We start from the raw sequence: 27,653 nt of genomic DNA on the forward strand, positions 1-27,653 counted from the left end.
CTCTCAAGATTGTTCTCACCAGAAGATGACAACTTTGGTTGTTTGTTCAATTGCTTGAGAGGGCCGGACGTGACAATGACAAGATGTGCGAACAGTGGCAGGAACATAAAAGGCAGCAGTTGTGTTATTGTGCTGCAAAACATCTCAATGAGATAGATCGTAAAGTGCAGGAAGACTTTGACTCTGCAGAACAAAAGTCAACGTTGGTTTCAAAGGTCCAAAAATGATTCCTCAAGAGACGAGCGCTAAAACGCTGCCTTTTTTGGTATAGATGAATACAGGTATATTCACGTAGACAGTAAGAGAAAAGTGATTTTTGAACAAGCATGTTAACATGTTCTTGTTTAATCCTAAAATACATGTGCAAATCTGCAAATGAGCCTGATATGTTTGTTTAACCATGACCACGATCCACTAAACTTAACCAAATAGTCGCCTCAACCACCAAACCTCTTCTACAGAGGGAGGAAATCAGAACATGACATTAATCATTTTTCTGACGGCAAAGAGAAAGGACCTCATTTGAGCAAATGTTGAATCTTAAACTTGATGGATATAATTTGACCACAAGTGATCATGTAAATAAGCAACAGAAGAGTTATCGTAGCTATACTGACTTCTATTTGTGATCTTAAAGGCACCATATTGTGCTCTCTTTAGCCGATATTCTTTTTTCCACTTTGAACCATTGTTTTAACTTTGCTTACTAATCAGCCCAGGAATTTCTCCTCCTTTTCTTCTCATTTTTGCTATTTTTTCACAGCGTGTTCATGTTGTTGTTCAAAGCAAAGTCCAAAACTATAACCTCAGTCTCCCCTGTGTGCTGCTTTGCCTTTTTTCTCTCCCAGCGCTGTCAGCCTCTGATCTTCATTCCTCTTAATATATCCAATGAATAGAGTGATACAGCAGCCCTCTAAAGTTGAATATAACAGCAGTGTGTGTGTGTGTGCGTATGATGGGCAGGCAGAAGGGGCTGCTTCATCCCTCAGGCCCCCTGCAACGACGGCACCAGCGCCCTCTCTCTCCCCGAGAGGAAGCGCGGTGACCTTTGCGTTGGTGGCACTGGCTGGTGTGTGTACTTACATCAACGTAATTTGCATTAATGTAATCGGAGCTCTGTTCTCCCTCCAGGGCCTGCAGTCTGACACGGGAGTGATCATCTGGAAGAGAGGCAGAGGAAGAAACCAGCGTTGAATTAATCATATTAACGAGGGCATCAGGAGAAGCAAAGTGGGAGAGGGACGGAGACACGGAGTGTAAAACAGGAACAGAAGGTGGTGACGGAGGACTGGCCATTTGTGCCACGGGCGTCGTGCTGTGGTACGACTGGTTACAGTCGTAGGAATGCAACATGGCGGGTGAAAAGTCACGTGACTGGCCATGTTTTCATTTAGCTGTCAAGTGAAATGTGTTGCAAAAAAAGAAACGTGATAAGGTCGCATTTCCATCAACTTGCTTTTAGTGGATAACCTTGGCTACGGGTTTTGAAGTTGGCGTTATGGGATACACATGTCTATAATCTGCCAGGCAACAGAGCAGAAGACGTAGAGGGTGAAAACCGGAAACAAAATCAATCGGCGTGGCCAACTAACCATCCATGAGAGAAAAACATCAAGAGAGGTCTTTGTTTCAATTGGGCAAGCTGTCATGTCAGCGACTAGTGGCCATGTTTCAAACTGTCTGGAGATGGAAGACAAGCATTTGCACGTTATGAGAGTATCTGAGGAGACGCTGATAGTGAAAACAGCTGATCAGTCATATGAGTTAAATGCTCGCTACGTCAAGAATATATTTGGCAAAAGGTGTTTCCATATTTAGCCCATCGACTATTCTTTGATAAAAGTCAAATCCACCTCAAGCAAGTGTAAAAACATTTTTCATAACTTTAGATAGTTTTATGGAATTTTCTAATGTGATACTTAAAAATGCGCATAAGAAACGCTGTAACCGAGCTTGGATGACGCACACATCTTTGGTTTTAAATCAGGGGCAGCTCAGGTGTATAAAACTGCAGGATGGAAAATGTTCAATCAATGTTGATAAGGTCAGCGGGGAGAGCGAGGTGAGAACAGAATGTGGACACTGTATAATAGGCTGAACCACAATACCATTATTCTGAATAAGGACATAGATTTATGGTCAGACACACTTGTGAAATGGAATCCATGCAGCTTGACTCAAGATAGTGCTCATATTATATATATATATAAATTAACATACGACATCATTCCTAAACTAAGTAACTTAGTCATTTTCTCCGATTTCACCCTTTAAAGGAGCGATTGAAGAGGGTTAAAATTAACTGTCCAATCAGCAATAATCAGCAAGCTTAGAGATGCAATAAGAATTAATTTTGAAATCAAATTCAACATCCCTGGAATTATTTGCAGAGGCTACACGTTATGTACCATTATGCTGCATGGCTTATTTCTCATAACGCCCCGCAAAAAAAGCTGCAGGAAGATGAATATAAAAGTAGATTGGAAAAGGTCAAAGCTGCTCTCGTTGGCTGATAATAAAACTCTGTTTGAGCAGCTTACAGTTATCCAGAGTCACAAGCCTGGCCAATAAATCAGCCAGAAGAATGGGAACGGCACACAAAAATTCATGAGCGCTCAGGAGGTGCTTTGTACACACATGCAATAATATTCCCATATCGGTTCTTCATGCGGTTCTCATCCTTCTTGGCAGAGTCCCACGGCGCAGACTGTCCTTCAAAAAAGCTCTGAAAAGACAGAAAACAGAGAGAGGGAGGGGGGGAAGAGATGAAATATGGTGTCATGTGTGAGCACTCTAAATGATAACCAGGCTAAAGAACAGTCTTCCTCTTTCAGCTCTTCAAAAAAAAGGGGAAGGGAACATCGGAAATGGAAAAGGAAGACAAGGGGAGAGATATATTCACATCATTATTACACATGAAACACAGAGAGGGTTGGTGGATCCCGGGGAGCGGTGACAAACAGCGAGCGCCATTAGGGCAGAAGCGGCGGGTGTCACGCTCAAACCTCTTCCCCCTGTGCCGCTCTGCGCAGGGCGGAGCCACCGCGGCGGCGGCGGCTGTCTGTCTGCCTCTTCTGAAAGGACTCAATCAGTTCAACGCGGGGAGAAAATAAATAAATAAATAAAGCCAGCTCATCGTCTGCAGATCAAAACCGCTCCGCTTAGATTACCCTCATGAAATATTTATCATCTCTCGCTGGGGAGATTTCCATTCTGATGGCACACCAGGCACAATTAAGCCAAATTATGAAAATACATCTCCGCTGCCATTTCCACCGCTGTTCAGCAGGGGTGGTGGGATGGGCTGGCTCCGAGCAGACGAGCCTGAACAAAAACATGTTATTGTTCTGGCTTATTCTGATAGTCAGCTAATGCACATTAAAAAATAAATAAATGGGCTAATACATTAGAATGCAGACCATCTGCAAGTAAAGATTCGGGGTGCATTCATGGGAGGTCAAACAGATTGTTTGGAGAGCTGCTTCTAGTGTGGCTGGTCAGTCGGAGGGAGCAGGTGGGCATTGTCTTCAATCATCAGTGTTCTAGGACTTGATGGTTTCATTCGTCTCAGTGCTGCACGGCAGGCAGGAGGCCGTTTGTCTAGCAAATAAAGGCCTTTCAGATACCGCACAAGGACACATTCCTGTATCAGGTCCCGAGGATTAGTGATTTCACTGAGAAACAGCTTTAATATGATAGAAAATATGTCCCAGCCTTCCAGTGAAGACAGAAGCAAGTCTCGGAGATGGATCGTATAGGCCTCTCCTCCTGTGGCAGTATGTCTTGAGTAAGTGCACAGGCCAATGTCGTTCCCTCTGTCACTCTGAAGGATACTCTCTAATATCAAGCATCCGAAGACAAATCATCTTCACGCCGAGACGCGCTACCCGGCGACTTTAAAATAGTTCCCTCTTAAACTGTGTGACCCCATCTGTCTCAAACGCTATTGTCTTATTCCTCAGGCTGTTTAGAGGCTCCATTCAGGGAAAAAAAAAGAAATGATGGTTGATAAAGAGTCCCGTGAGGAGGGAGATTAAATGAACGCTTTCAATTTAAAGGCGATGTACCCACACTTTGGATTAATTGGCTGCCTCACATTCATCACACAGTGATGTGACAGTGATTGAAAAACAACGGCTGACTCAACCTGTAAAAACTATTTCGCAGTCACGGTCAGTGTTGTACTTTATTTTTTTTATTGCATCAGCAGGTACTTTTTTCCAGTTAAGTGACCAGTTCTTCCCATTGGCCCGGATCCAACTTGGTAGATTTTTAATTACAGGCTACCTGCTGTGATCCCGGCCCAGCTGCTATGATGTTTCTTTGTCCGTAACCACTTAGTGAGTAAGTGAAAAAGCACAGTGCTTTATCTGCATACAATCACTATGGGAACACCTACAAACAGTGGAGCGACGACACAGTACTTGACATACAAATGCAGACCACGCAAAGTAAAAGAAATGATGAAAAATTAATTAAACAAGGATGGCAACACAAAGAAGCGGAGTTGTTCAGCGAGTTGCTTTCTGAATGAATAATTTACTGTGTGAGAAAAGGAGACTCATTCAAACTGACCAGTGATCATTTGTGGTTGGAGCCTATAGAATTTCTCACAGTATAATATGCAACACCTTCACGTTAAAAACAAGCTGAAAACAAGTGCAATGCAATGACAGCATAACATTTCTCAAGCAGCTGAAGCTTGTTTCCCACCTTGCCGTCCGCCAAGTCAAACATGTGCGTAAACGTGCAGACGGATTTTGGACATGCAATTACTTTGTTGTAGTTCCTTTCAAACATGGCTTTATAAAGCTTTTGTAAAGAATACACCAATCAGTGTGAAGTGTTGTGCAGTGGCATACCATGTGTTTGGTGTAAATGAGTTTGGGGGTTTGGTGGGTTTAATTATGTGACAATGAAACACACTCATGCATTTGAAGACCCACACCTCAATTAGGATTCGACTAGAGTAACGTCAGAAGTTGCTGGGTGTTATCTTCCAAAATATGCAAAATGTACATTGCATTAGTTTATTTCATTTTCATTGTAGTGGTGCGGTAGCCAGTATGCTTCTGAAAAGCTTTATAAAGATACATCAAGTTGTGGATAATTGATGATTCTCACAGTATCTGATTATGAGGATAAAAATCAATTAAAAAAAGTCTTGACATGAAGAATGTTTTTAAAAATCTGCACTATTTCATACATTTCATAACCTGTGGAATGCCAAATGCTTTGGTAACATAGCTTCTGTTGGTAAATGCCCTTTTCAGACTAGATCACATATGTGAGAAGATGTAATCCCACAGGGCCTTAAAAACAGCCAACAAGCACCATCAATCTGTCAGGTTTTGTGATATCATCTACAAGTTTAAAAAAAAAAACAAAGAACCAAAAAGTATTGGCTTACCTCGTTTATCTGATCCAAAGTTAAACGTACAGAATAACAAGAAGCATGGGTCAGAGAGAGATATGGTACAATGTAAGTCAACAGGTTTAGAGGTGCACCGGCCCCCAATCTCATCATCAATAATAAAAGGGTTAAAAAAAGGGCATTAACCATAAGACAGATTGATATAGAAAAGACAGTAGCGGAACACAACATACAAATGAATCGCTCTAGCCGAGTGAGAATGAGCTCCGTTACACACTTCCAGCATCCCTTAAGCCCTTTTTGGGTGTTTTTTTGCAACAGGCTGTGGACGGCGAGGTGACAGCGGGGGTAAGGCGATGGGGTTGGATCTTCCATTGTAGCATCGCATCCTTTTGATGGACTGTTATGTGTCCGTATGATGCCATGCAGCGTGAACCCAAAACACCTTTATTCATAATGGATTAGGCCCGGAGGGCGGCCCAAAGCACTCCAGCCCCTTAATGATTTGATGCTGCAGGTAGCAATGGGAGGCTGCATTATTTAATTCCGCAGTCATGACGGGGAAGTGGGGAGTTAATTACTGATAAATCTGGCCCACACATAGTTAGGACTAAGCAGGGAGGGAGATGAAGAGAGGGAGAGCAAAGGGGGAGTAGATAAGTAAATTAGAGAAAAAAAAAAGAGATGAAGCAAGAGAATGAACAGAAGAGGTAAAGGGAATACTTTCCACTGGGTGAAGAAAAAAAGATGCTATGAAAGTTTGAATAGAGAAGGTGAGGAGGGGGTGGGGTTATAAAAAAAAAGACAGAAGATGTAAGAATACAAAAAAGTGGAAATACAACCAAGGAAAAGGGCCAGCGTGATGTCAGATTTCAAAAGGAGGATTTAAAAAGTATAGCTGGAAGCCAGTCTGTTAAAACGTGGCATCGGGGGTGAGATGAGGCCGGCTGGTGTGGTGCTGAGGGGATGGCGAGGAGAGGGTTGGCGCGCCGCCAAACTCTGCCAGCCCTCCTGCGCTAATGAGAAGAAATGAGACTGATGCTCTTCTGGGGCACAAATTCTTCTGTTTTGGTGTCGGCGAGTGGCGTGGTGTCAGATGACGAATGCGTGTGACAACAGTGTTGAGAGAGCAGCGGGCGGACCTGATTCACATAAAGGAAGGGGACATGTGTGTGTGTGTGGGGGGGGGGGGGGGGGGGCTTCAGTTCATCTACAGCTGTGTCTCTGAGGGGAACTGGGACAGCAGCATTTGACATGCACACACACACACACATACACACACACACACACACATAAACACACGCGACTGCTGCAAACAACAAGGAACAGATGAACAACAAAACGAATCACACCGTAAACACACGGAGACGGGGTGCATTAACAATTTATCATAAAAGTGCATCTGGGGAGAAACAAAACAGTTCTGCTGTGCGGTGCGAAACAGAGAGAGATAGACAGGCAGAAGGAGAGAGAGAGAGACATGGGAGAGTGTAGACACAGACGAAGCCTCGCATCAGACTGATGAACATCGCAGCATCTCCACTCGAGGAGTGGAGATGCTGCGAAGTCGACCTGCCAGGCTCCATTTGTGTTTGCACACACGGCGGCGGCCTACCTCGTACTCCTCCTTGAAGCCGTAGCCCTCGGCGCACTTCATCTGGGTGATGTGCTGGAGGAGGTCGGCCACGCGGATGGCCGGGTGCAGCTGACCCGTCTGGTACGGCACGTCCACCGGCTCACGCTTCCTCAGCGAGTGGGTGTGCGACTGCACCAGGCTGCTGGTGTCGCTGCCCATGTTCTGGCTCTCATCTGTTGGGGGGGGGGGGGACACAAAAAACCACAAGGACAGGCCAGAGCAGGTCAGGACTGAGAGGTAGGATCGGCGTGTTGTCAGACATCATTCCGGTGACATAATGCTTGGAACAGGAATAGAGTTATTGTTAGCCATTAAACGATTTAGGCCTTGAGGCTCGGTTGCCTAGGTGTCGTCCCTCTTCTACAATTTCATATCTCGGCTACAAGTGTTCCCATTAACAGATGGCACATTATCTCATTTACTGTCAAGCATTATGTCACCACCCTCCAGATTGACAAACAACTCTCAACTAGTAATCTGTTTGTTATGGATGGTCACAACAACACAACATCTTTGAGTAATAGGATGAGTCATGTGGTGGGAAGGTTCAGGTCCATCTGTCTCAATGTGTGGCTGGAAAATATAAATATATAGATATAATTTTACAGGCCTACTGTACTGTAGAGCAGCCGAACCATTAAAATGCAAGGGCATTTGAGTACAGCTTGCACAATTAGCATTTAATATGGCTACTGTCAGAATAAAAGGAGTCAGCAGCCGCCAACTGCAAGAAACAGTATAGAGCAGTCGTAAAAAAATCCACATGATGCTGTAAAACAACAAGTTTACTTCTTTCTGTTTTCTTTTTGTTTTTACTGGCAGTACAGTATGCTGGTTTGGGCTGCAGCTCATGTTGAGAGTCAGAGTCCATTCCAGCTCTTTCATACTGTAATCCAGTCAGTGGCAGACATGAGGCACAGATGCTGTGGGGAGCCAGCGAACAATGGAGGGTGTCCAGAAACATGGAGGAGGAGGAGGATGTGAGGGGGTGCGGCGGGCCACAGTGAGCATGTTGCAGCAGGCACCGTCGGAAGCATCACACAGAACACAGCGTGGATTCGAACCCCTGCCACCCCGTTCGTCCCCCGAAAAATGAAAAAAATAAGAATAAAAAAATAAATAAATCAAACCTAAGAAAAAAGAAGAAGAAGAAGAAAAAAAAAGAAAACAGGAGGGAAGCGGAGATGGAAGGAGAATGCATGGGGTGATGCTGCCATGGGGCACCGTACGTACTTTGACCATGCTAGGCTAATGGTGGCTTGGTGGCACGATACGGAGGGTGGTGAGATGCTAACATGTCCACTGGTCATGCAAATAAATGTCGTAATGTCCATGTCAGAAGCAGCCTCTCACTTTCGGCTCGCTCTCTGAGTAAACACCACCTCCTTCCCCTAAAACCCAGGGCCCACTTGGGAAAACTTACCATTAATGGGCACTTTTTAGATAGCAGATAAATAAGAGGTTACGTATGTAAAGAGAAAGAGAGGAGAAGAGAGAGGAGAGAGGGGATAAGCAACAATACAGCATGAGAACCTGTTACAGTAGAGTGTTTTTTTAAAGCTACGCTATAGGGCACGATCACATGCCTTTCTCAATCCAAACTGCCTAGGTAGAAAGCCTAGTCAAGAGGGTGCGTGGGGTGGATGGATGGGGAAATTTCAACATTGCAAGAGGAAAGTAAAAGAAAAAAAACAAAACAAGGAAGTGATGGATTTCAAGGGAGAAAATAATGGTGAAATACTGGATTGTTTCAAATCTCTGACTTGATTGACTTAATCGAACATTCTGACATTTAGGATTTCTCTCTAATTGTTATAATCATATTTGCATGTGCTAGTGGTGACACCTGTATTTAAAGCAAATGTTTTTATTTGTTTATTCATTTTTAAATGTTTTTTTTTCCAATAGGACTGTGCGATGAAAATAAAAAAACATTACAACTCCTCTATGATCGAATCAGTTGTGATCATTAACCGCAACTGATGAGACAATGCTGTGACACAACGTGTCACAACCGAAAGCTTGTAACCTTTTTTTCCTAGTCGCGGTAATTTCATGCTAATTGTTCCGTGCTTCATTAAGTATGGAACTAACATACGCAGCTGTCACACCAGTGATGATGAAAGACGCCGCTTCGAGTTGCATTTGTGCGCAGAACGAGGAAAATGCGCCCTAACTAGAAGTTTTGCACAAGTGAATGTTGTTCCAGCGCTTGTGGTGAAGCAGGAGTTGCTTATTACATCTTCCTTGGCCTTGAGTATTAAATAATTACAGTTCTAGTGCCCCACTTAGTAGCTACATCATGCCGGTATAAAAGGCGTCTGCTCGTTTAAGATTCTGCACTTTGGGCTGCTATGCATGTTCGACAAAAGCGGGTAATAATTAACAGAGGAACAAAATGCTTTTTTTTTTAATAAATTCTATTTTATCACTGAACAAGACGGATAAATACGGGCAAAAATAAAAACAAGTAGGTCACTAGCAGTTAGCCAAAGGCAGGGGGAGCGACATTAAAAAGAATAATAGAAAAGGTTGTTGTTTTGGAAGGGAGGGAGGGGAGTTAAATGCGTAGTGAGGAGAGAGGGGAGGGAAGGGAGGGTAGCACAGCTAATGCAAGACTTTAGATGTTCAGACCGAACGCAGCCCGTTTTTAGGATTTTTTTGTTTTGTTTTTTTGGCGAGAGAGGCCAAGAGAGAGTGTTTTTCTGTCTCCCTCTCACACCGTTTAATTTCTGTGTCTCAGTGCAGCTGCTAGGAGCTTCAGCACACTGTAGCCTCGGCGCTGGGGCCAACTGCCCCACCGACACCCTCCCCGCCGCCCCCTTAGACACTCCCCCCACATCCAGTCCACATGTCTGTCCATGCATATGAGAGGTCAAACACGTATGTGACATCACACGCACGACACGCAATGCGGATGGGATGGAGTGAAGCCAGCCTCAGCCCAGGAGAGCCCCTCGTTTGACGGGGAGGGAGAGGAAGAGGGGAGGAAGGAGGAGGGTGGAGGAGGGGAGGGGGGGAGAAGCAGCAGGCAGGTATGAAGGTGAGGAAGCCATTTTTAGTAAAAAAAAAAAAAAAAAAAAAAAAAAAAAAGAATCAACCAAACCAAAAAATGCCAAGAATAAAAAAAAACAAAATCTGTGCTTTTTTTTTTTATCCTCACAGGTAAGTCTTCAAACAGCCATCTTATGAATGTAATGTCATTTTCTTCAGCGTACTTCAACATAGAGGTAAGAGTAAATAATCAACAGCAATGGGAAAAGAAAATGTGTCTCACCTAAGATAGCGGTTGGCACAAAGGGATCTGCTCATACCCCCATAACAAGTGCAGAAGTTGGAGGAGGAAAGAGAGTTGCAGTAAATAAGAGACACCAAGATAAATCCACAAAAGGAAACAGCAACAACAACAAAAATAACAGACAGTATGTTGGTTTCTTGCCAAGCAGCAGAACAAGAAACATATCATATTTCCCAAGAAAAAAAAAGCTAATTATCCACTAAGTTTAGTTGATTATAAATCTAGCTGCCCTTCGCTCCATCTAATCAATGAGCCGTGATCTGATTACATAAGACGTACAATTATGCATATTATTTGGAGAAACTGAAGTCACGATTAAACGGCTAAATTCCATCTTTGCAAAGTGATGTAAAACACTGTCTGTTGTAGATATAGCAGGGTGAAAACCCCATCTAAAGTCAATTCATCTACCTTCTCATTTGTGAAATTGTTTTCTAATTTTTAAAGCACTTAAATTCATCAACACTACCCATTACTCTATTAGTACGTCTGAGCAAGAACATAAAACTAATTAATGCTTTTTGGAAATGTTCTCTTCTATTAATTCATCCTGACACACTTTGCACTCGCAGGTTTCTTTATGATTCAATATCGCAGCTCCCGGCTTCACTCGACAGCGCTGCTTCTATAGTAAACACTGCTATGTTGACATACAGGCTCAGCGTGTGTTTACCTGGGTAGTAGGCGTTGGTGGGGATGGAAGTACTAAGAGTGTTGGCTTTAGGCAGCGTGAAGGAAGAGGGTGATGATCCAGCTAAAGATGGAGAAAAAGAACACAACACAAGGCGATCAATAGTCTGGCGTTGCTTAGTGTTGGAGGTAGTATTCCCAATTTAAGCTTAAGGAGAAATAGCAACCCTGCAATGTGGAAGAAAATATCGATAAACTTGACTGTCTTGATGTTTTGTGATACTGTATTGATTCTCAAAAGCACTATCATTTTTAATTAATAGTTTACAGGCAAACATGTGGGGTTCAGATTGCACAAAATGTATACTATAATGTTCTGATTGCATAAAATATGACTTAAAAACAAAAAGTAAACTTAAATGGTGGTGTATTATTTATTCTATAACAGTTAAAACAAATCTTACTATATCGTCTTGCCTTTCAGAATCATATCCTTGGACTAGTAAAAATATACTTTTGTAACACATTTTATAATTCATCGTATCGGAAATGTTTTTTAGCACACAAGCTATATTCCACGGGCCTTCACTGTATGGTGGTGGCAGCAGAGATCTGAGACATTAGCACACTAAATTAACATTGCACTAATAATGCAGTTTGCACAGTCACATACGCAAAGTGACTGAAATGAATGCTGTGTAAAATAAAACCGTAAAGACGTTATTTCCTTCTGAAAAGTAGTGGAGTGTAGCATAGAACAGGAAAGGAAAGCTCATGTACTGCTGAAGTATATCTTGGTTAAATGTGCTAAATTACCAAAGTATAGGGCAATACTCTGGCAATAATATGAGCAATACAGTAAATGTCACATTCTCTCTTAACAGAATAAAGACTCCTGGTGGAGCATCAGCAGGTCCCACTGCCCTGCTAATGTGGATGTAAGTGCAGTATGTCCGGGACTGTAATTCATCAGTCAGGATGTTTTGAGCCTAAATGACACGATTGACAGCCATGTAAGGTCATGAAGAGCTTGAGAGGGTTTAGGTACAGTATTGAAGGGATTACAGCGATAGGCAGAGTCAAAAGTAATGCATTTAAATCATTTGTGGTGGCAGACAGAGGGCCGGAATCGAACATCCACACTAACAGACAGTTAATCAAGGTCAGAGCATCTTTGGGGCTCATCCCCTGCAGGGGTGCGGAGACAGAAGCTGCTGTGGAGTTTTTTTTTTTTTAATCTGATGGTTTTGACTGGGATTATACCAGGTCAAGCCCCGAGTGCAGATTTAGCTGAGCCGCCCATCAACAAAGTATTAAGTCTAACCTGGGACGGGGGAAAAGGAATAGGTTATAAGAGAGGAGCACATCTCGTATGTGTTGTGTGTTTCCATCATGAATTGGACAGGGAGTCGAGTTTAGCGCCTCAAAACAGACTTCTCAGAGAGTTTGGGTTTGCTGATCAGCTTTGAGGTCAGTTTTAGGATTTCAAGCAGCCTTGAGTATTGATCCCTACAGGCCATTAACAAGTGTTCACACTATTCACTCAGCTATGCAACTATAATAAAGTGCTTGTATCAGCAGCATCACAACAGTGAATTATTAATATTGGTGAGTTTAGTTTTCTTTTAATTTATTAAACAATAAGGTATTAAAGAAACCAAAGAAGTGTGAAAGGGGTACCACAGACCTTGAGGGCTTACAAAGTATAAAAAACTAAATAAGATCAAAATCTTTCTGAAAATCAAAGCAAAGTCTTCTCTGTCAAATTTTGTTAAAGTCAGTTCCCTATTGGTTACTGCTAATAAAAAATGGGTAGTTTTTCAAAAGCTACAAAATGACTGTCAAATCATTCGCATCAGCAGAATGAAGTTTTGGTTAGAAGAACAAACCGTTCTTCATTAAAAATACATTTTCAACACTAACTGACAAATGACGAATAAAGATCATGGTAATAAGAAAAAAACGTAACATGGTCTCACACTGGGTTTGGATATTTTATGCAAGGGGAGTGAAAACAAATGATTGCAGTCCTAATTTTAGCAATGATGGATATTTCACACTGCCCCCCCCCCCCCTCCTAAAGCCACAGCTCACTTGAAAGAACCACGATTCACACATTCAGGTCGTCCCGGAGAGATTATTTCCTGTGCAGCCAAGTCTGATTTCTTCCTCACCTGACCAAACCAAATAAATTGCTTCCACCATGCACCATGGTGTGTGTGTGTGTGTGTGTACAGGTACAGGGCCGATGTGGGGTCCCAGTCTTACCTCGGCCGTTGAGGGTGAGCGCACACTCGCTGCGCCCGTTGAGCGTGAGCGCGCACTCGCTGCGGCCGTTGAGCGTTAGCGCGCACTCGCTGCGGCCGTTGAGTGTGAGCGCGCACTCGCTGCGGCCGTTGAGCGTTAGCGCGCACTCGCTGCGGGTGTTCAGCGTGTGGTTGTGCGTGTCCATGAAGGACAGCGCCTCGTCACAGTTGGTGCCCTGCTCCGTGTAGCTCTTGTCCATGGAGTTGACCATCACTGTCATCTCCTGGCGGGTGCTGTTCAGGGTCTCCTTACGCTTCTTGGCCAATTTCCTTGATAAGAGGGGGAGAAACAAAAAGAATCAGCCAAAAGCAACAATGACTGCACTTGAATTGATGATGATTTTTAGCGATGACTCATAGATTGCAATGAGATGGCGGAGCTAATGTGCCCCGGGTTGTGGTAACATTAGGCTTTATTAGGCTCCAGATGCTTTTTTTTTTATTTCCAAGTGGTGTGATATAAATCCTTGAGGATGTGGAAGTGTGTGACACCCTAACCCAAATACATCAGGGGCCCTGATGATTTAAAATTAGCTATAGGATTTGGGGGGTGGAAGAATTAGAGTTGTGAATGGTTGAACTGAAACAGTCAACCTGCTTTTATTGACCCACTTTGAGTTGATGTGCTGGAGCCTACAACCTTGTGTGCGGAGGGAACTCGCGGACAAAGAAACACGTATTCCACAATTCTGATTGGTTTCTTCTGTAAAATCAGCTGCCGAGCTCTCCTGTCAGATTCCAGGCCTTACCCATCACCCATAAAGCTGTCCACAATCAGCTCAATGTCTATATATTCATGAGCTGTTATACATCATGTATGAGTTGAAGGTCTTGTGCACAGGGCTTGCTGTTTCTTCTGTTGTCCCATAATGAGGGCTGGAAACACTCAAGTACATCTTTTCATATATCTTGTGCGTCATCTCTGCTGTGTTTTCTAGTATCTAATATTTAGTCTATTCTCACTGATATACATCGGAGGAATACATTAATAATGCAATGCAATTTAACAGCATCACAAACCGCAACCGGAATGCCAAATACAAAAAAAACGTGAACATTATCAGCCAAAGGTAGGATTTATTGTAGTGCTGTTGTATCAGCCTGCATAGGCCAGCGAAATAAACATGTAAATACTAATAAAAATGAATTTTGACAATGGACATAGTTCCCCTTGAAAAGAAGCTGGACTGTGAAAAACCACGAGGAAAAACGACTGCAACCATACTTCAACCTCTGCATTCTCACTTAATAAATATGCAACAGATGAGAAACCACCAAGATTTTAAAAAAGCTTGGGAGTTCAAAACAGCTTCCCTCCATTATGCCATCCTCTGGCCCTGCTGATGTGTCCTAAGTTAGACTCTGAATCCCTGAAGGGGAGGCTGACCCTGACCTCTGACCTCTCAGCGATATGATCGACATGCATAAGAAAACGTCTCCACGGTGATAAATAATGCATTTCTCTGAGGAGTTAACCCTAAAACGTTTCCACAGAAGTTCCCCTAAAGGAAAAAAAAATGGCATAGAGCTTGAGGGGGGGACATCCTCTAAGATACAGCCTGATGGCTGCCATTGCTCTGTGGCTGGAGGGGAAACAGGCGGCGTCAGAATTAACTACGGCAGCCCTCACGCTGATCCGGGCACTTTGTAACTCTCCGTGTGACCCCGCCGCCTATTTGAATCGGAGTCTCTCTCACGTACGACTGTGGTCTAATGATGCACTCCTGCTGCTTTGTTTTCGCAAATCTCCTCTGTTTATTCAATTCTGACGCTGTCTGGTGCCATATGGCAACAGGCCCCCGCTGCCTTCAAACAGTCATTTGCTCTGAAGGCCGCGACGTGAGGCTAATAGTGGATCCGCTTCTTCAGAACGCAAAGTGACAAAGTAGTGACATTTTCATCTACCGGACTCACTTTTTTTCTGTCTTTAATCTGCAATTAGAGTCGGGAACACAATGGCAATCTTGTCTCTTTTTTTTTTTTTTTTTTTCTTACATTATAGCTTCATATTGTAACAGGGAGGAGCGAGGAAGGGGGAGGGGTAAGCTGTGTGTACCCCGGGCAATATTAAGAATGATTTGGCAGCGTGCGCACTCATGGAGAAGACTATTAAGAACCACTATAATCCCAGTTTTTATGACTGTTTCACTATTCTTTTTTCGGCGTCTGTTAGGACTCGGATTTCCACGTTTCTTCAGCGTAACAGCTGAAGAACGAGCGTTCGGAGATAAACGAGGCTGCACCAGGCACCGTTGCCAAAATGAGCAAAGCACCAGCAATGCTGGGATGTTTGCAAGGCACCGTGGGTGTTAGATGAAGATGAATTGGCATGCTATTCTCTCCTCATTTGTAAGAGGGGGAAATGTAATGATAGATGACTACATTACGGGGTCTGATGTGCTGATGGAGATAGTACGAGGAAGTGTACAGTTGGGCGTTTGTGCATCTTGATGAATGTGACCATTTATCATATCCCCTGATTGTTAGCGTAAAAGCTGCACACGGAAAGATCCTAGCAACAAAACAAAAAATGATAGGAATGATTGTTGCAGATAGGCCCCGACAATAAAAATCACATAACAGCAGCGAATGGGAATATGAAGGGGATGCGACAGACAGATGGCAGAGGTGTTTGTGGGAGTAAAAGACTGAGCAAACACTCCAGGTGACTATATTAGGCGACTCTCATTAGAGGGATTGTCTGCGGTTCTGTACATGACAGGCGTGGCGTATCGGGGATCTAAGTGAGCAGAGCTTCTAACTCCATGAGTTCAGCCTACAACAAAAAGGAAAAAAAAAAAAAACCGCGTGAGTTGTGTGTCGGCGTGTGTTTGCCAGAATCTCTGTTCTGTGGGAGGTGATGCTGCCGCGACTTCTGAAAGGAGAGCTTCAAAAACCTCAAGCTCAGCATGGTGGGCCTCATTTCGGCGCCGGAGCAACCTAAACCTTGTGACATTGGGACAAAGAAGGCTTCATTAGATGAGCTGCACACATCCGCAGTGCACGGCCGTGTGTGTGTGTGTGTATGTGTGTGTGTGCGCGTTTGTTAGATGACTGACATGCAGCTGGGAGGGGCAACAGAAGCGTCTTTGATTCACCCAGTGGGGGCATCGGAGTAGTTGTTTGCACTGTGTCTCATTTTCAAACTTCTCCCCATCTCTAACACATTGAGGTCGTCCATCATTTATCCGTTCCTCCATCTATTCATTTACTTTAGTACAAGTTGCATCCAAACATGCAGAGTCTATTCAGTGGCACACAATACAGTTTATCTGCTGGCGTGATTGCTTTGTCGATTCTGTACGGATGTATTTTTCTTTTAAACAAGCAATAAAAGGATGTCCTTCGTAACTTTGGGGGTTTTAAATTTCTTTTTTCGGCTCCTCGTCCATCGAATGGCTAGAAAATGATTGTATTAAAAAAAACAGCACTCAAGGTGAGCAATTACATTAGTATATTTGCTGCATTTATTACATGGACGGGTTTCAAACTCTGAGGTATGAAATGTATGAATGTAGGAAGCACGGTGTAGTGGGTTTGAATTATTTGGGATTTCAAAGCTTCTCCAGAATACGCAGTGCTCTGTTAACATAGCGAGGCTGGCTGTAAGAGCTTTTTAGCCCATGTGAGCGTGAAGCATCTAAGAAGCTTCCTTTGTTATTAATGTTGTGTTGTTTATTTGTATTGTAGCGCTACTGGCTCAATCATAGAAATGCTACAAATTTAAAATCTCTGGTTTGATTCTGAAGACAAAAGCCTCAACCTTTTAATGCTGTACAAAACGTACAAAAGTGTTTGTTTGTTTGTTACATTTGTATCTGTTATTTTGCATTTATGCCTTTAAAATTCTGATTGTCAGCCTTAGCAGAACTTGCATGAATCTGCTTTGGTCTCTGATCACCCCGTTCCTACATTATGGCTAGCTTAAAATGCTATTTACAGCTGATTAAATGTACCGAATGCTACGGCAGCGTATTAGGGCCAATGTCGAAAAAGTAAAAAAAAAAACACAAAAGTCGCAAATTTGCTAATTTTAAAGTCGCAAATATGCTACTTTATTACGATGCTAACAACTGGCATTTATGCTAGCTAAAATCCCATGAATGTCGCGAGAGAGGGGGGCAAGATTCTTTATTGTATTAAAAAAGTGACAACTAATAAAACTGTATTTTAAAATTTGACTTTTAAAAACATAATTTCTGCACACGCATCTCATTGTCACGTCAAGAATAAATGTTTATACTCTATACCAAAGGTTGCAATTATTATGGTCTGTACTGTATTAGTCCAATACACGGTATAACTTTGTACAGCACCAAACACACACTTTGTAAATGACACATCATGTTAGAATTTATGCACTGAAACTTCATCATTCTGTGCATGACATCCCTTCGCCCTGCTCAAGCTGCTCTTCCTCCTTCCCCATCCTCATCAACATTCTGAGCTTGTAGGTGCAAAAAAAATCTGCAAGGCTTGTACCAATTAATGTGATTCTTGCTGCATGTTCTTCTTGTAGGGTTTAATGAAGGTGTTTGCCCTGAGCACACTGTGTTATACATGGTGCGTTTAGTAGGCCTCCGATGAATGATGATTTATAAGTCTCTGTGTGTTTTCAGTACAAAAAAAAAGGAAGCAATTTAAGCATAGTTTTCTGTTCTTGATTCATCGCTGCAAGAGTTTGGTAAATTACCGCACGGAAAGTGGCATACGTGGTTTTACCACCAGGTCCACTAAATGAAATGTTTGCACTCATCACGCCAGCAGAGATTTATGATATGTGACCACCTGCCAGACGGAAATGGAACTGGTCTCTCCTGAATTAAATTGCTTTTCATGAGCCGATATAATAGAACAGCAGGCAGAAACCTTAAGCATAATACCGGTATTTATAGGCTAGATTAATGAGATGATATTTTGTGCAAACATGTCTCAACATTTTCATAATTCTATTTCAAATGTGCTGAAACTCCCTCTGCTGTGTCAGGGCGGAAAGAGACATTCAATGTTGTTGCAAGTTGGACCCAAATGAAAACCCCCCGCGGTGACTTGACCTCTTATGCAAAAATCTGGGTATTTTTCAGGACCTGCGCCATCCTCCCTACAATAACACCAGGGACAACACTGAGACGGCACCATGTCACCACAAGCATGTCAGAGAACAACAGTGGCCTTAAGGTCATGTAAAAACACGAAAGATCCTCTCAAGAGCCTGTGTTTGGTTTGTCCATTTTGGGCTGCTGTAGAAATACAGTAGGACCCGCTCCATATGTAGAGCTCATTATAAGTTAACAGATTCTAACAGAGGTGATTCTACACGAATGAAACATGGCTCAACACGCACTTTTAAAAGTGGTTGCCACACTGGCTGCCAGGCATCAGCTTCTGGTTGCCAAAACCGAATCGTCGCCTGATATATTAAGTTATACATTTGCCTAATAATGAGACTGTGACAAATTCTTTATGCGTCTTTGATACTTAAAATAATGTAATTTGTATAAGTGTGATCAGTTAACTGTGTCTGGTATACAAAGAGTAGTGCAGCTGTTGTCATGTTCCTCATAGATCCCTCCAAAATGAATCCAGCGATCCACTTTACTTCCTTGTTGATCCACTGAGGAGCATTTGACAAGCCTGACAAGATCAGTGACAAAGTGATGCGGTAAGTGTGCTTGTATTTTGCATTCCCGCTACTTGACGGATGAATCCATCTCTCGTGGGAATAAAAGCCCAATTGCAACCCTTGCCCCACGCCATTGATCTCCCGCTTGTCCCCAGCAGCAGACACAGCTGCCGGTACGGCCACCTGATTAAAGGACGGTCATATATTTGATCACACATGTAACCGCATCCCTAATGAGCAGCCTGACTGATGGTGTGCGTTGCGAGCTAGCCCTCGTAGCAACCTCTGGCAATGGACCCAAAGTGCATATTTTGGCGACTGCAGGATGCTCGCATGCCTTTTTACAAGACTTTGATGAATGCATGAGGGCATTAATGGGGCTCATCAATCATAGAGGTGCTGTAATCTCATGGCTGGCAACAAGGCCGTCATCGGAATTGCAGATGAAGCCTCCAGAAGAGAGCATCTTAAGAAAGCAGTCTATAATTGATTTGTTAATATAAACTTTGGGTTCATGCAATGTATTAGTTATATATAGATATGTTTGAGCTGACCTTTGACACCCAGAGAGTAGCGACGTAGCGGGGGGAAAGGATTAAACACCTGCCCAACAGAGCAACTTTGTGGTGAGATTTAACCTTCTCCGCTCCTGACTTAACGCCTCAAGCTGCAAATCGTCTTTCCAATTAGCTAACACGCGTCTGCGATCGCCTCTCTAGCGTCGCTTCCTGGTGCCGAGCGCTGAATGACACAAGAGACGGATACGAAGAGAAGACGGGAGGAGGGTGAGGGTCGGATTACTGAATGGTACACTCTTCCTCATCGCGCCATCATTTTGAATATTAATTATTCATAACGCAACACACACATTTCTTTAGCCGAGTATTTCTACAGTCTGATTGTTAATTTACTTCGACAAAACATGACAGGATAGGAAATTCATTAATAAGTTGTGAAATTTCGAGTTTGAGGTACAGTGTTTGCGGCAGTTCAGGACTGCATTCAAAATAGGAATATTGAATATTAAATGTGGTTCATCGCACTTACATTTACATGTATTTTACTCAACTTATTATAGTATAATTAATTTAGGATTTTTCGCATGTACTCCCTGCAGTACACCAAAGTACCCCTATGAGTACTAGTATACCCATTAGAAAAATACTGTATCTACAATAAACAGCAACATTAGGGGACTAGGAGAATATAAATCAAGCACATTTTCATTTAATTTGTTAATTTTACCTTTTGAAATTATGTATTACACCTTAGCCATTCATAAATAAATTATTCAAATAGGCATATTTCATGTTATAAAAGTTGCACAAATAACAATATTGCTTGTTACAGAGATCTAGAAATCTCAGGTTATTTCCTAATTCCCACATTCTCTAAGCCCGTCTTATTATCCATTAGTATTTGCTGCTGTCATGGTACATTTCCCGATGGGGGATCATAACTCTTTATCTAATTCTATATTATGTTGTTATCTTGCCAGCTTTAAAGGAGTCACAGCATTCACAAGCCTTTCTTTCCCTCCTTTTTTAAAAATCATAACAGTAAAGCCCTCAATTCATTTCGACACTGTAGCAAAACACGGGGGCGTGGAGCGGCTGACGTCACACACACTTGCTCGATGTGGCTTTACTGCTCCCGATGTGCGTTTGAAGCCAGAACATCCAATTTGGCTAACCTAAAAACCTGCCAATCAAAGCAAATACGCCTCAAAACAAACGCAGCTTTAAGGCGTAGCGTCCTTCAAATGTAATAACAATTTTCAAACATCATCACCAAATGTAATGTAGCTATTAATCTTCTACACGTACAATGACGAAACTTAAATTCCGATTGTTCAGCTGACAACCTGCTTAGCTCGGTCAATGTGTGCGCTCGGCTCCGATGACACCCCTTCTCCGAGTCATCCGGGGCCCGCAACGCAAGACAGCTGTGATCTAATATGAGTGACACGCAGCGTATTCAGAGAAATATTATCTCCAGGTGCATTCCGAGATGTTCTTTGATGTGAGGCAGCCTCCGTGCTCTCCTCTCATCACAGCCATCTCAAGACAGATTAGTCGGCATCCATCACAGAGAGCGTAACAGAGGGAGCCCACGAGCTACAGCGGCGGCAGGCAGAGCTGCAGAATAAGCTTCTTTGCCATTCAGGAGGCGCGATTCGGAATCATCTGTTCTATTAAGAGTGAAGGACGACTCTTGTTTTGTGATGTCGGAAGACGTCGGAATAGAAAGGAGGTTATTCTGTGATCACATCAGCTCATTCAGTTCAGCGATGCAAACACCTTGTCAGCTAAAGACACAACTCCACCATCACCATAGATCAATGGATGTGCAACAAAAAAAAAAAAGGAACAACATGCAAAAGGGAAGACAAAGCATGAGCTGGTTTGATGACGGAATGAGAGGATGGAGTAGGGGGAGAGAAAGACTACAGGTCATCACATGCATATTGAAGCCAAATTGATGTTAGCTCATGCGTATATGCTTTTACTTCATATGATCAATCCAACATAGAGCTAGTGAGAGCATTTTTTTTTTTTTTTTTGTATACACAAGTGGACAAAATGTGAAATATTTGGAGTATCTCATTGAGGTTCTGGGCACAGCTAAAGCATAGATTCACTGTGATAGGCACTTCAAAAAAAAATCTAACTTTGACAAGTCAACAGAGATGAAATCATCAGAGGCGAATGAAAAATTCACACTCATGCTGTAGCTCCTGCATTGATTTTCTTTCGTTTTTTTTTTTTTTTTTCTTCTTTCACAAGATGAGTTTGGCAGCCGTACAATCATTAAGGCAGTTTAGTTCATCATTTGATAAACAAACTCCTTAAAAAAAGTCTAGCAGAAGTCACGTGTGCAATAACATTTCTGTGGCAGCGTTCTGTCGTGGGGGCGTAGCTTTTCGTGCTTTCATCAGAAGTCGTGCCAATGTGACATACAGTGTGATGCGCTTCGTCGCATGGGGATGCATCGGAGTGGCGTCCTCTGTTTTTTTTTTGTTTTTTTCTCCTCCGGCAGAGATTACAGTCGGGCCCTCTGTAATAGCTCTGAGCGGGAGGAGGGTGACATGGCTCTTTGCATGCATGGGAAAACAGCGTGATGGTGAGAAGCATGGCACTAACATTACACAAAGTGGTTACTTACAGGTAGTAAGTGTAGGAGTGATAGGTTCTTCTGCCGAGTGGTGTGGTGGTAGGATTTTTAAGCAGTGGAGGAGGGAGGGGGATGGAATGGAAAGGAAAGAAAAAAGTAAAAATATATTAATGTTTGAAAAAAGAGTCGAAATGAACAAAATCAGATATGGTGGCATACGTGGAGGTAAACTAGTGATCATGAGGGCAAAGGTGATCGCCTGGAGTCATGTCATGCTTTGCAAGGGGGAGGGGGGAGAGTCTGTACAATACAATACAAAACTCTCTAATTATATTGATATTGAGCTGGTCTACAATATGCTGTTATATCAGAAGCACCCCCCCCCCCCCCCCCCCATTTATGAACACATCATTTTATACGCCTATAACAATGACCATAGCTGACCTCCGAGGTTGAAACTAAATGAATGCTTTGAATGTCTCAACACAACTCTCAGTCCCTCTTGGTAAAAGTAAATTACACTAAATTCAACCAATGAAGTCATCTCCATCTCTGGTTTGATTAAGGCTAATTGAGAACAATTCCATTACGGAGGGTTGATTTTCACATCCACCCACTGATCGCTGCGCTACGCTGCCGTGGATCACAACAGATCTCGTCTTACTGTTGTGATTGCATTAGTACACAACTATGTCTAACATTACAAGGAGAACCTTCTACAGGTAATGCAGTTTTAGTTTGATTGCTTCTTAAGGAGAATCTCTACAGAAACTGACTGTTATTTCAAGCCTTGCCGTGGACAAAAGGGGGTTTGATATTTGCTGAGCTTTAGCTGCCCCGATAGCTGGGATATGTACAGAGGACCTATCCTCCAGCATGGGGTCCAGGGCTAATGTAAACTTAGCCTTCAGCTATGTGGTCATCCTCTTTCCTTTTTGAGCCTTTCATCATATTTTCTTTCTTATCTCCTCCCCGGCTCTCTCCATACCACGGGGCCTCAAAAAACTGTTTTTTTCCCTTCCTAGTCCCACTCCAATGTCATTGAAGCGCTGTGCATTTGTTTGAGGGTGCCGTGGAAACGGATTAATTTTTCATGGCACACTGTATCTCATGGCTGTAAACAGCCTTAATGGGGCGTATCAACATAATCAAATTAATTATTTACCACGACGCTGACAATACTGCCATTTGAGGGGGGGGAGGGGAGGGGGGGAAATATACAAAATGATGAAACGTGGAACTACTTATTCGTTAGCACTCTGCAAGTCAGTTCAACCTTCTTTTTTCTGACAAAGTGGTATTTCAACGAGTAACGAAAACATATGCTTACCTTTTCTTCATGAGGAGCACCACTCCTAAGAAGATGATGACGAAGAGGAGGATGCCGGCGATGACCCCGGCGATCTTCACCGTGTGGTCCGTTTGTTTCTCTGGCTCCACCGCGTCAGGTTTGTGAGTGGCTGCTCCTAAAAAATCATCACGATGCACAAAGATCAAACAATGAAAGGACACGTCATCTGATTCAGGGCAGACACTTTCACTATTGCCTCTGGTTGATTTGACCGTATGGAGGTCTGAGGTTGATTAATCAATTCACTGATATTCCGTGGCATTCGGTGGACCATAAATATCAATACGTACTTATTGGCTCAGAGTAATGTTTGTTCTGAGAGTGAGAGACTCTCTAAAGCTCCACCTTTTAGCGCCGTCCTTAGTGGACATCAGCACTTGCTGGATCAAGCTGCACTGGGAGAGATAAGTGTGCACCATCTTTACCCTTGGTTAATCATGTTTGGGGCAAATGGTTGCCGGGCTGTAAAAAATGTAGGACGCGGGGTGGAAAAGATAATACCCAAGAAGATAAAAAAGCCTGAAATAACCAAAACATTAAATATCAGCTCAGGGAGGAGATAGCCAACAACTAGAGACACAAAGAGAGTGGGAGGGGGGAGGGGGGGTCTTGTTTTAACAGCATATGCTCCCTGGGAAGTGATAAGAAGCATCGCAGGAAAGCAACGTTCCTGGAATGACAACTGTCCACCTTAACAACACCATTATTCCTTGTCACCGGGGGTAAATTTAGAATGATAAATTGTTATGTCGGACCAATCTGTTCGAGCACGCTTCCCGCTCTCCTCAGCGTTGCCATTTTCTCTCGCTATCAAAAAAAGGTAAATATCTATCCTCTGCTGGTTGTGACATATTGTTTTTGCTCCGGTGTGTTGTTATCAACAGCCAAAGCCTTTATTTATAGATGTATGGGTTTTTTTAAGGCGGAGCTATGGAGGGATTTAAAAAGGCCGGTGACATATTAACAATTATGTCTGGACAGGTGGTGCAGACTTTGTCCCAATACATTGTTACAGGCTAATCTTACAGAAATACCGTCAGTGACAAATCCCCATTGGAGCTGTGAGTGCTGCGCATTTGCTGCTACAAGTCAATATTCTTCCATTCCAGCCTGAGAGAATTTGAGATATTTTACACGCGAGTAGAAAACTGAGCAGAATTTTAATGGTCAGCCTCTCCACTCTCCAGATCCTTTATGATAAGCACTTCCGCATCCCTTTGTGTGTTTACAGTCGTCGCGAATGCAGTCACCAACGCACAGCAACACTTAATCTCCCCCCGGAAAAAATAATGAGAAATATTCATGAAAGGGGGATTAACTCCTGTCAAAAACCAAAAAAAATCCAACACTGACACATGAAATGACGATCGCACCTCGAACGGGTCTTTCATGTCCGGTAATGATGAGGAGATGAAGGCAAAAAGACAATGTCTTTGATTCAATCACGCTGATTCTATGCAAATGGAAGGACAATAAACCAAAAAAACACGTGCGATATGTCCTTTTTTTCTCCTGTTGAGGGAACCATCGTCTGAACGTGAAGTTGGTCAAACTAAGTTGTAGGACTGAGATGTTCTGAGAATGAGCAGGAAGCTACAGGTCTGACCTGTTAGTTGGCTGTCGCCGGCCGCCGGGGCGATGCGGATGTAGGGAGTTGTGAGCTGGGTCACGAGTATGGCGGCTGAGTAGAGTCAGTGGATCCGGGATTGCATGCAGTACGGAGAAAGAGAGAGGGAGAGAGAGACAGGCCACACTGAAGCTGAAAACAGCCACACCAACAGTTCCCATCATCATGCAATCACAGTATTAGAAAACTTTTCACAGTTTGCTTTAAAAAGTTAGCATCATTCCATAGACAAACTTAGTGCATTAAAGTGAGACACTGCTTATGTGATCCTTCTTCTATCACTACATGCTATATTTTTTTTTACTCCGGCCCAATGAGCCATGTAGATGGAGATATCTGGGAAAGTGGAGCTGCATAATATACCAGATTGTCGGGGCATGTAACAGGACCTCCCATGGCCCAGAACAGTGTGTGACTAGGACTCCCTCTGGCCTTATCAGTTCTGCTCCCGGATCAATGGTGCTTAGACTTCATCACCTTTAATGTGTGGAGCAGGACGTACAGGCTGCATAGCTAAGTACCTGCAGACCTTAATAGGCACACAGGCCGTCTCCCAGTCGGGGGAAAAACCCATGTTCTCAGTCAATGTATTGATGGGGAGACCATATCACACATTTTAGGAGTTTAGGCTAAAAATCTAAATGAGGAGAGTCAAGATGTGATTTGTTAGCTTATATCAGTTTCATGTTCATTTGGTTAAGCACATGCAAGTGATGTTGGGAGCTAAGTAAAGCAAAAAAACACAATATCATCTATTCCTACCTTTCGTGGCTACTCGAACACAGTCAATCTTCGTCTCCTGTGCAAACAGATGAATGAAAGGGAAATGGCAAGAGAAAAGAATCATAGTTTAATACGACATATATGCACGGATGTGAAAGACACACTTGCAGCGGCGGCAACACCTATCGGAGAACCCGCGGTTACAACGAAGCAGCTCGGCCAGTTGCACGCCATCCCCTATCATCTGTTGAGCTCAACGACTGTGACACCAAACGCAGCTAGACAAGGGGGCCTACAGCACAGATTAGTGGTGCTGAGCTGCTGATTTGTCAGCCAACAGCGATCTGTCGGGCAGCCTGCAGCTCAAGGTGGTCAGCCACTGTGGAGGAACCAGAGCCCTGTGACAAGCGACACCAGCCCCAAACAGGAAAAAAAAAAAAGGACACAGACGGGAACGACGAGGCAATGAGTAATACGACATTAAAGACATGAGAGCTGCGTCCCTGTGTTTGACCCAGATAAGCCGTCCTATGAGCAACGAGCACACTTGAGAGAGATAGCATTTAGAGGCCACGGGAGGCATAATGAAGACCAAAAAAACAACACGTGTGAGTGCATGTGTATTCACTTTACTGCGGCTTTTAAGCTGCCGAGGTGGCCCTTTTCAGTTAAGGTAGCATAACAAGATGTTATGTAGGATTCTTATTTCTATAGAAGGACTATTTCATTTCGTTTCCTTGTCACTGATTGAACTCGGAAACTTTCAGACTACCAATGCTTTACTCTCAAGAGCCGCACCTTATTCCCGTTGCCTCCTTAAAGACGTGCTGATGTTTCTCAAAGAGGCTGCTGAGGGTGATTCTAATTCAGGACCATAACCGCTGGGGCTCTTGAAGTCGCCATTGAGCTGTCTGCCGTCCCCGTCCCCCCCTCGCCATGTGCAACTTGATGACAGAGGCTGCGACCTGTACGATCGGTAACCCCATTGTTGTTTCCTGCCTCCTGCACTTAACTGCCGCTGGGACGACTGCCTCCCCCTAAATGCTGCTGATCAAAGGCTCGTCTGGCATCCGACGTGGAGCTCCATAGGAAAAGGCGGGAGAAGAGGGGCACCGCGGTAATGGAGGGAGAGAGCGCATGTCAGCGCATAGAGCTCCGCATTCTACGCTTGACCCTGCTGGAGCCTATTAAGAATGGAGACGGTGCTGCTGGTGCATCCCACCAGGGCACTGACACATCTATCAGAGGGCCAAATGCAATTGTGCTGCTGCATGCATGTGTCTGCTTTCCGGTAGAGTCAGGGACTTCTGGGCTCGGCCACTCCAGTCCCTTTCAGTCGCCCAGTCAGTCAATCTGTCACTCAGCCTTTCCTTCTCATTAAACATCAGAACGTTTAGCGTCGTTTCATGTACACTTTAAAGTGGATATGTATGTGATTTAAAATAAAAGGGGGAAAAAAAGAAGAGGCAAGGCTCGATAAGGCTGCATGTTACAGTAAGTCCTCTATAAAAACTAGAAACATAAAAAAAAAAAACTTTCAAAACTCATTTTTTTAGTTGCATGTATTTTTTCTGATGTCAGCGCTTGAGGTTCATTAAATTAAGTTCACAAATCAGACACTCTCTCAACCGTGCTAATCTAATTGTCAGGTTGCTGAGGTACTGTATATACTTATTAGCACAACACTGGAAGACATGCTGTCAAAATGTAAACTGTCAAGCTGGCACGCAACACACACACACCGTGGAATCTGGAGGAAGTGTTATTTTTTGCCTCTCTATGTTACCATTCTTTGGTTACAGCCACTCAAGCAAGAACTATTTTGATCCTTAGGTACTAATACCACAATGTAAAGATGCTACATAACAAATAAAAGCCCTGCGTTTAAAATGTTTTGCATTCTAACCAGATTAGTGTTACTGAAAAACAAACGCATATGCAGCTTTTAAATGCTGTAGTTGATTGAGATGG

At 43.2% G+C, this 27,653-nt stretch overlaps 2 protein-coding genes across 11 annotated transcripts in view; one reads left to right on the top strand and one right to left on the bottom strand.

Moving 5' to 3' along the window:
* Positions 1–14,624, top strand: part of rab31 (RAB31, member RAS oncogene family) — a 188,389-nt gene extending 173,765 nt beyond the window's left edge. The window contains exon 7 of the mRNA XM_084007782.1: positions 14,604–14,624. Within this exon, the coding sequence (XP_083863908.1) occupies positions 14,604–14,610 (7 nt within the window). The 3' untranslated portion in view covers positions 14,611–14,624. The remainder of the gene's footprint in view (positions 1–14,603) is intronic.
* Positions 1–27,653, bottom strand: part of LOC311012350 (receptor-type tyrosine-protein phosphatase mu) — a 144,758-nt gene that overhangs the window by 24,823 nt on the left and 92,282 nt on the right. For 3 of the 10 annotated variants that reach the window (XM_084007766.1, XM_084007768.1, XM_084007763.1), the window contains exons 13-23: positions 25,722–25,758; positions 24,939–25,013; positions 23,312–23,447; positions 22,033–22,062; positions 13,207–13,514; positions 10,982–11,062; positions 10,288–10,314; positions 8,434–8,445; positions 6,990–7,183; positions 2,638–2,725; positions 1,084–1,160 (exon numbers count right to left, since the gene is read on the bottom strand). In XM_084007766.1, coding sequence (XP_083863892.1) covers positions 1,084–1,160; positions 2,638–2,725; positions 6,990–7,183; positions 8,434–8,445; positions 10,288–10,314; positions 10,982–11,062; positions 13,207–13,514; positions 22,033–22,062; positions 23,312–23,447; positions 24,939–25,013; positions 25,722–25,758 — 1,065 coding nt within the window. The remainder of the gene's footprint in view (positions 1–1,083; positions 1,161–2,637; positions 2,726–6,989; positions 7,184–8,433; positions 8,446–10,287; positions 10,315–10,981; positions 11,063–13,206; positions 13,515–22,032; positions 22,063–23,311; positions 23,448–24,938; positions 25,014–25,721; positions 25,759–27,653) is intronic. The other 7 variants (XM_084007769.1, XM_084007765.1, XM_084007770.1 and 4 more) reach the window with 7 other exon arrangements.

The sequence above is a fragment of the Eutrigla gurnardus genome, assembly GCF_963514095.1.
Source record: "Eutrigla gurnardus genome assembly, chromosome: 4".
NCBI lineage: Eukaryota > Metazoa > Chordata > Actinopteri > Perciformes > Triglidae > Eutrigla > Eutrigla gurnardus.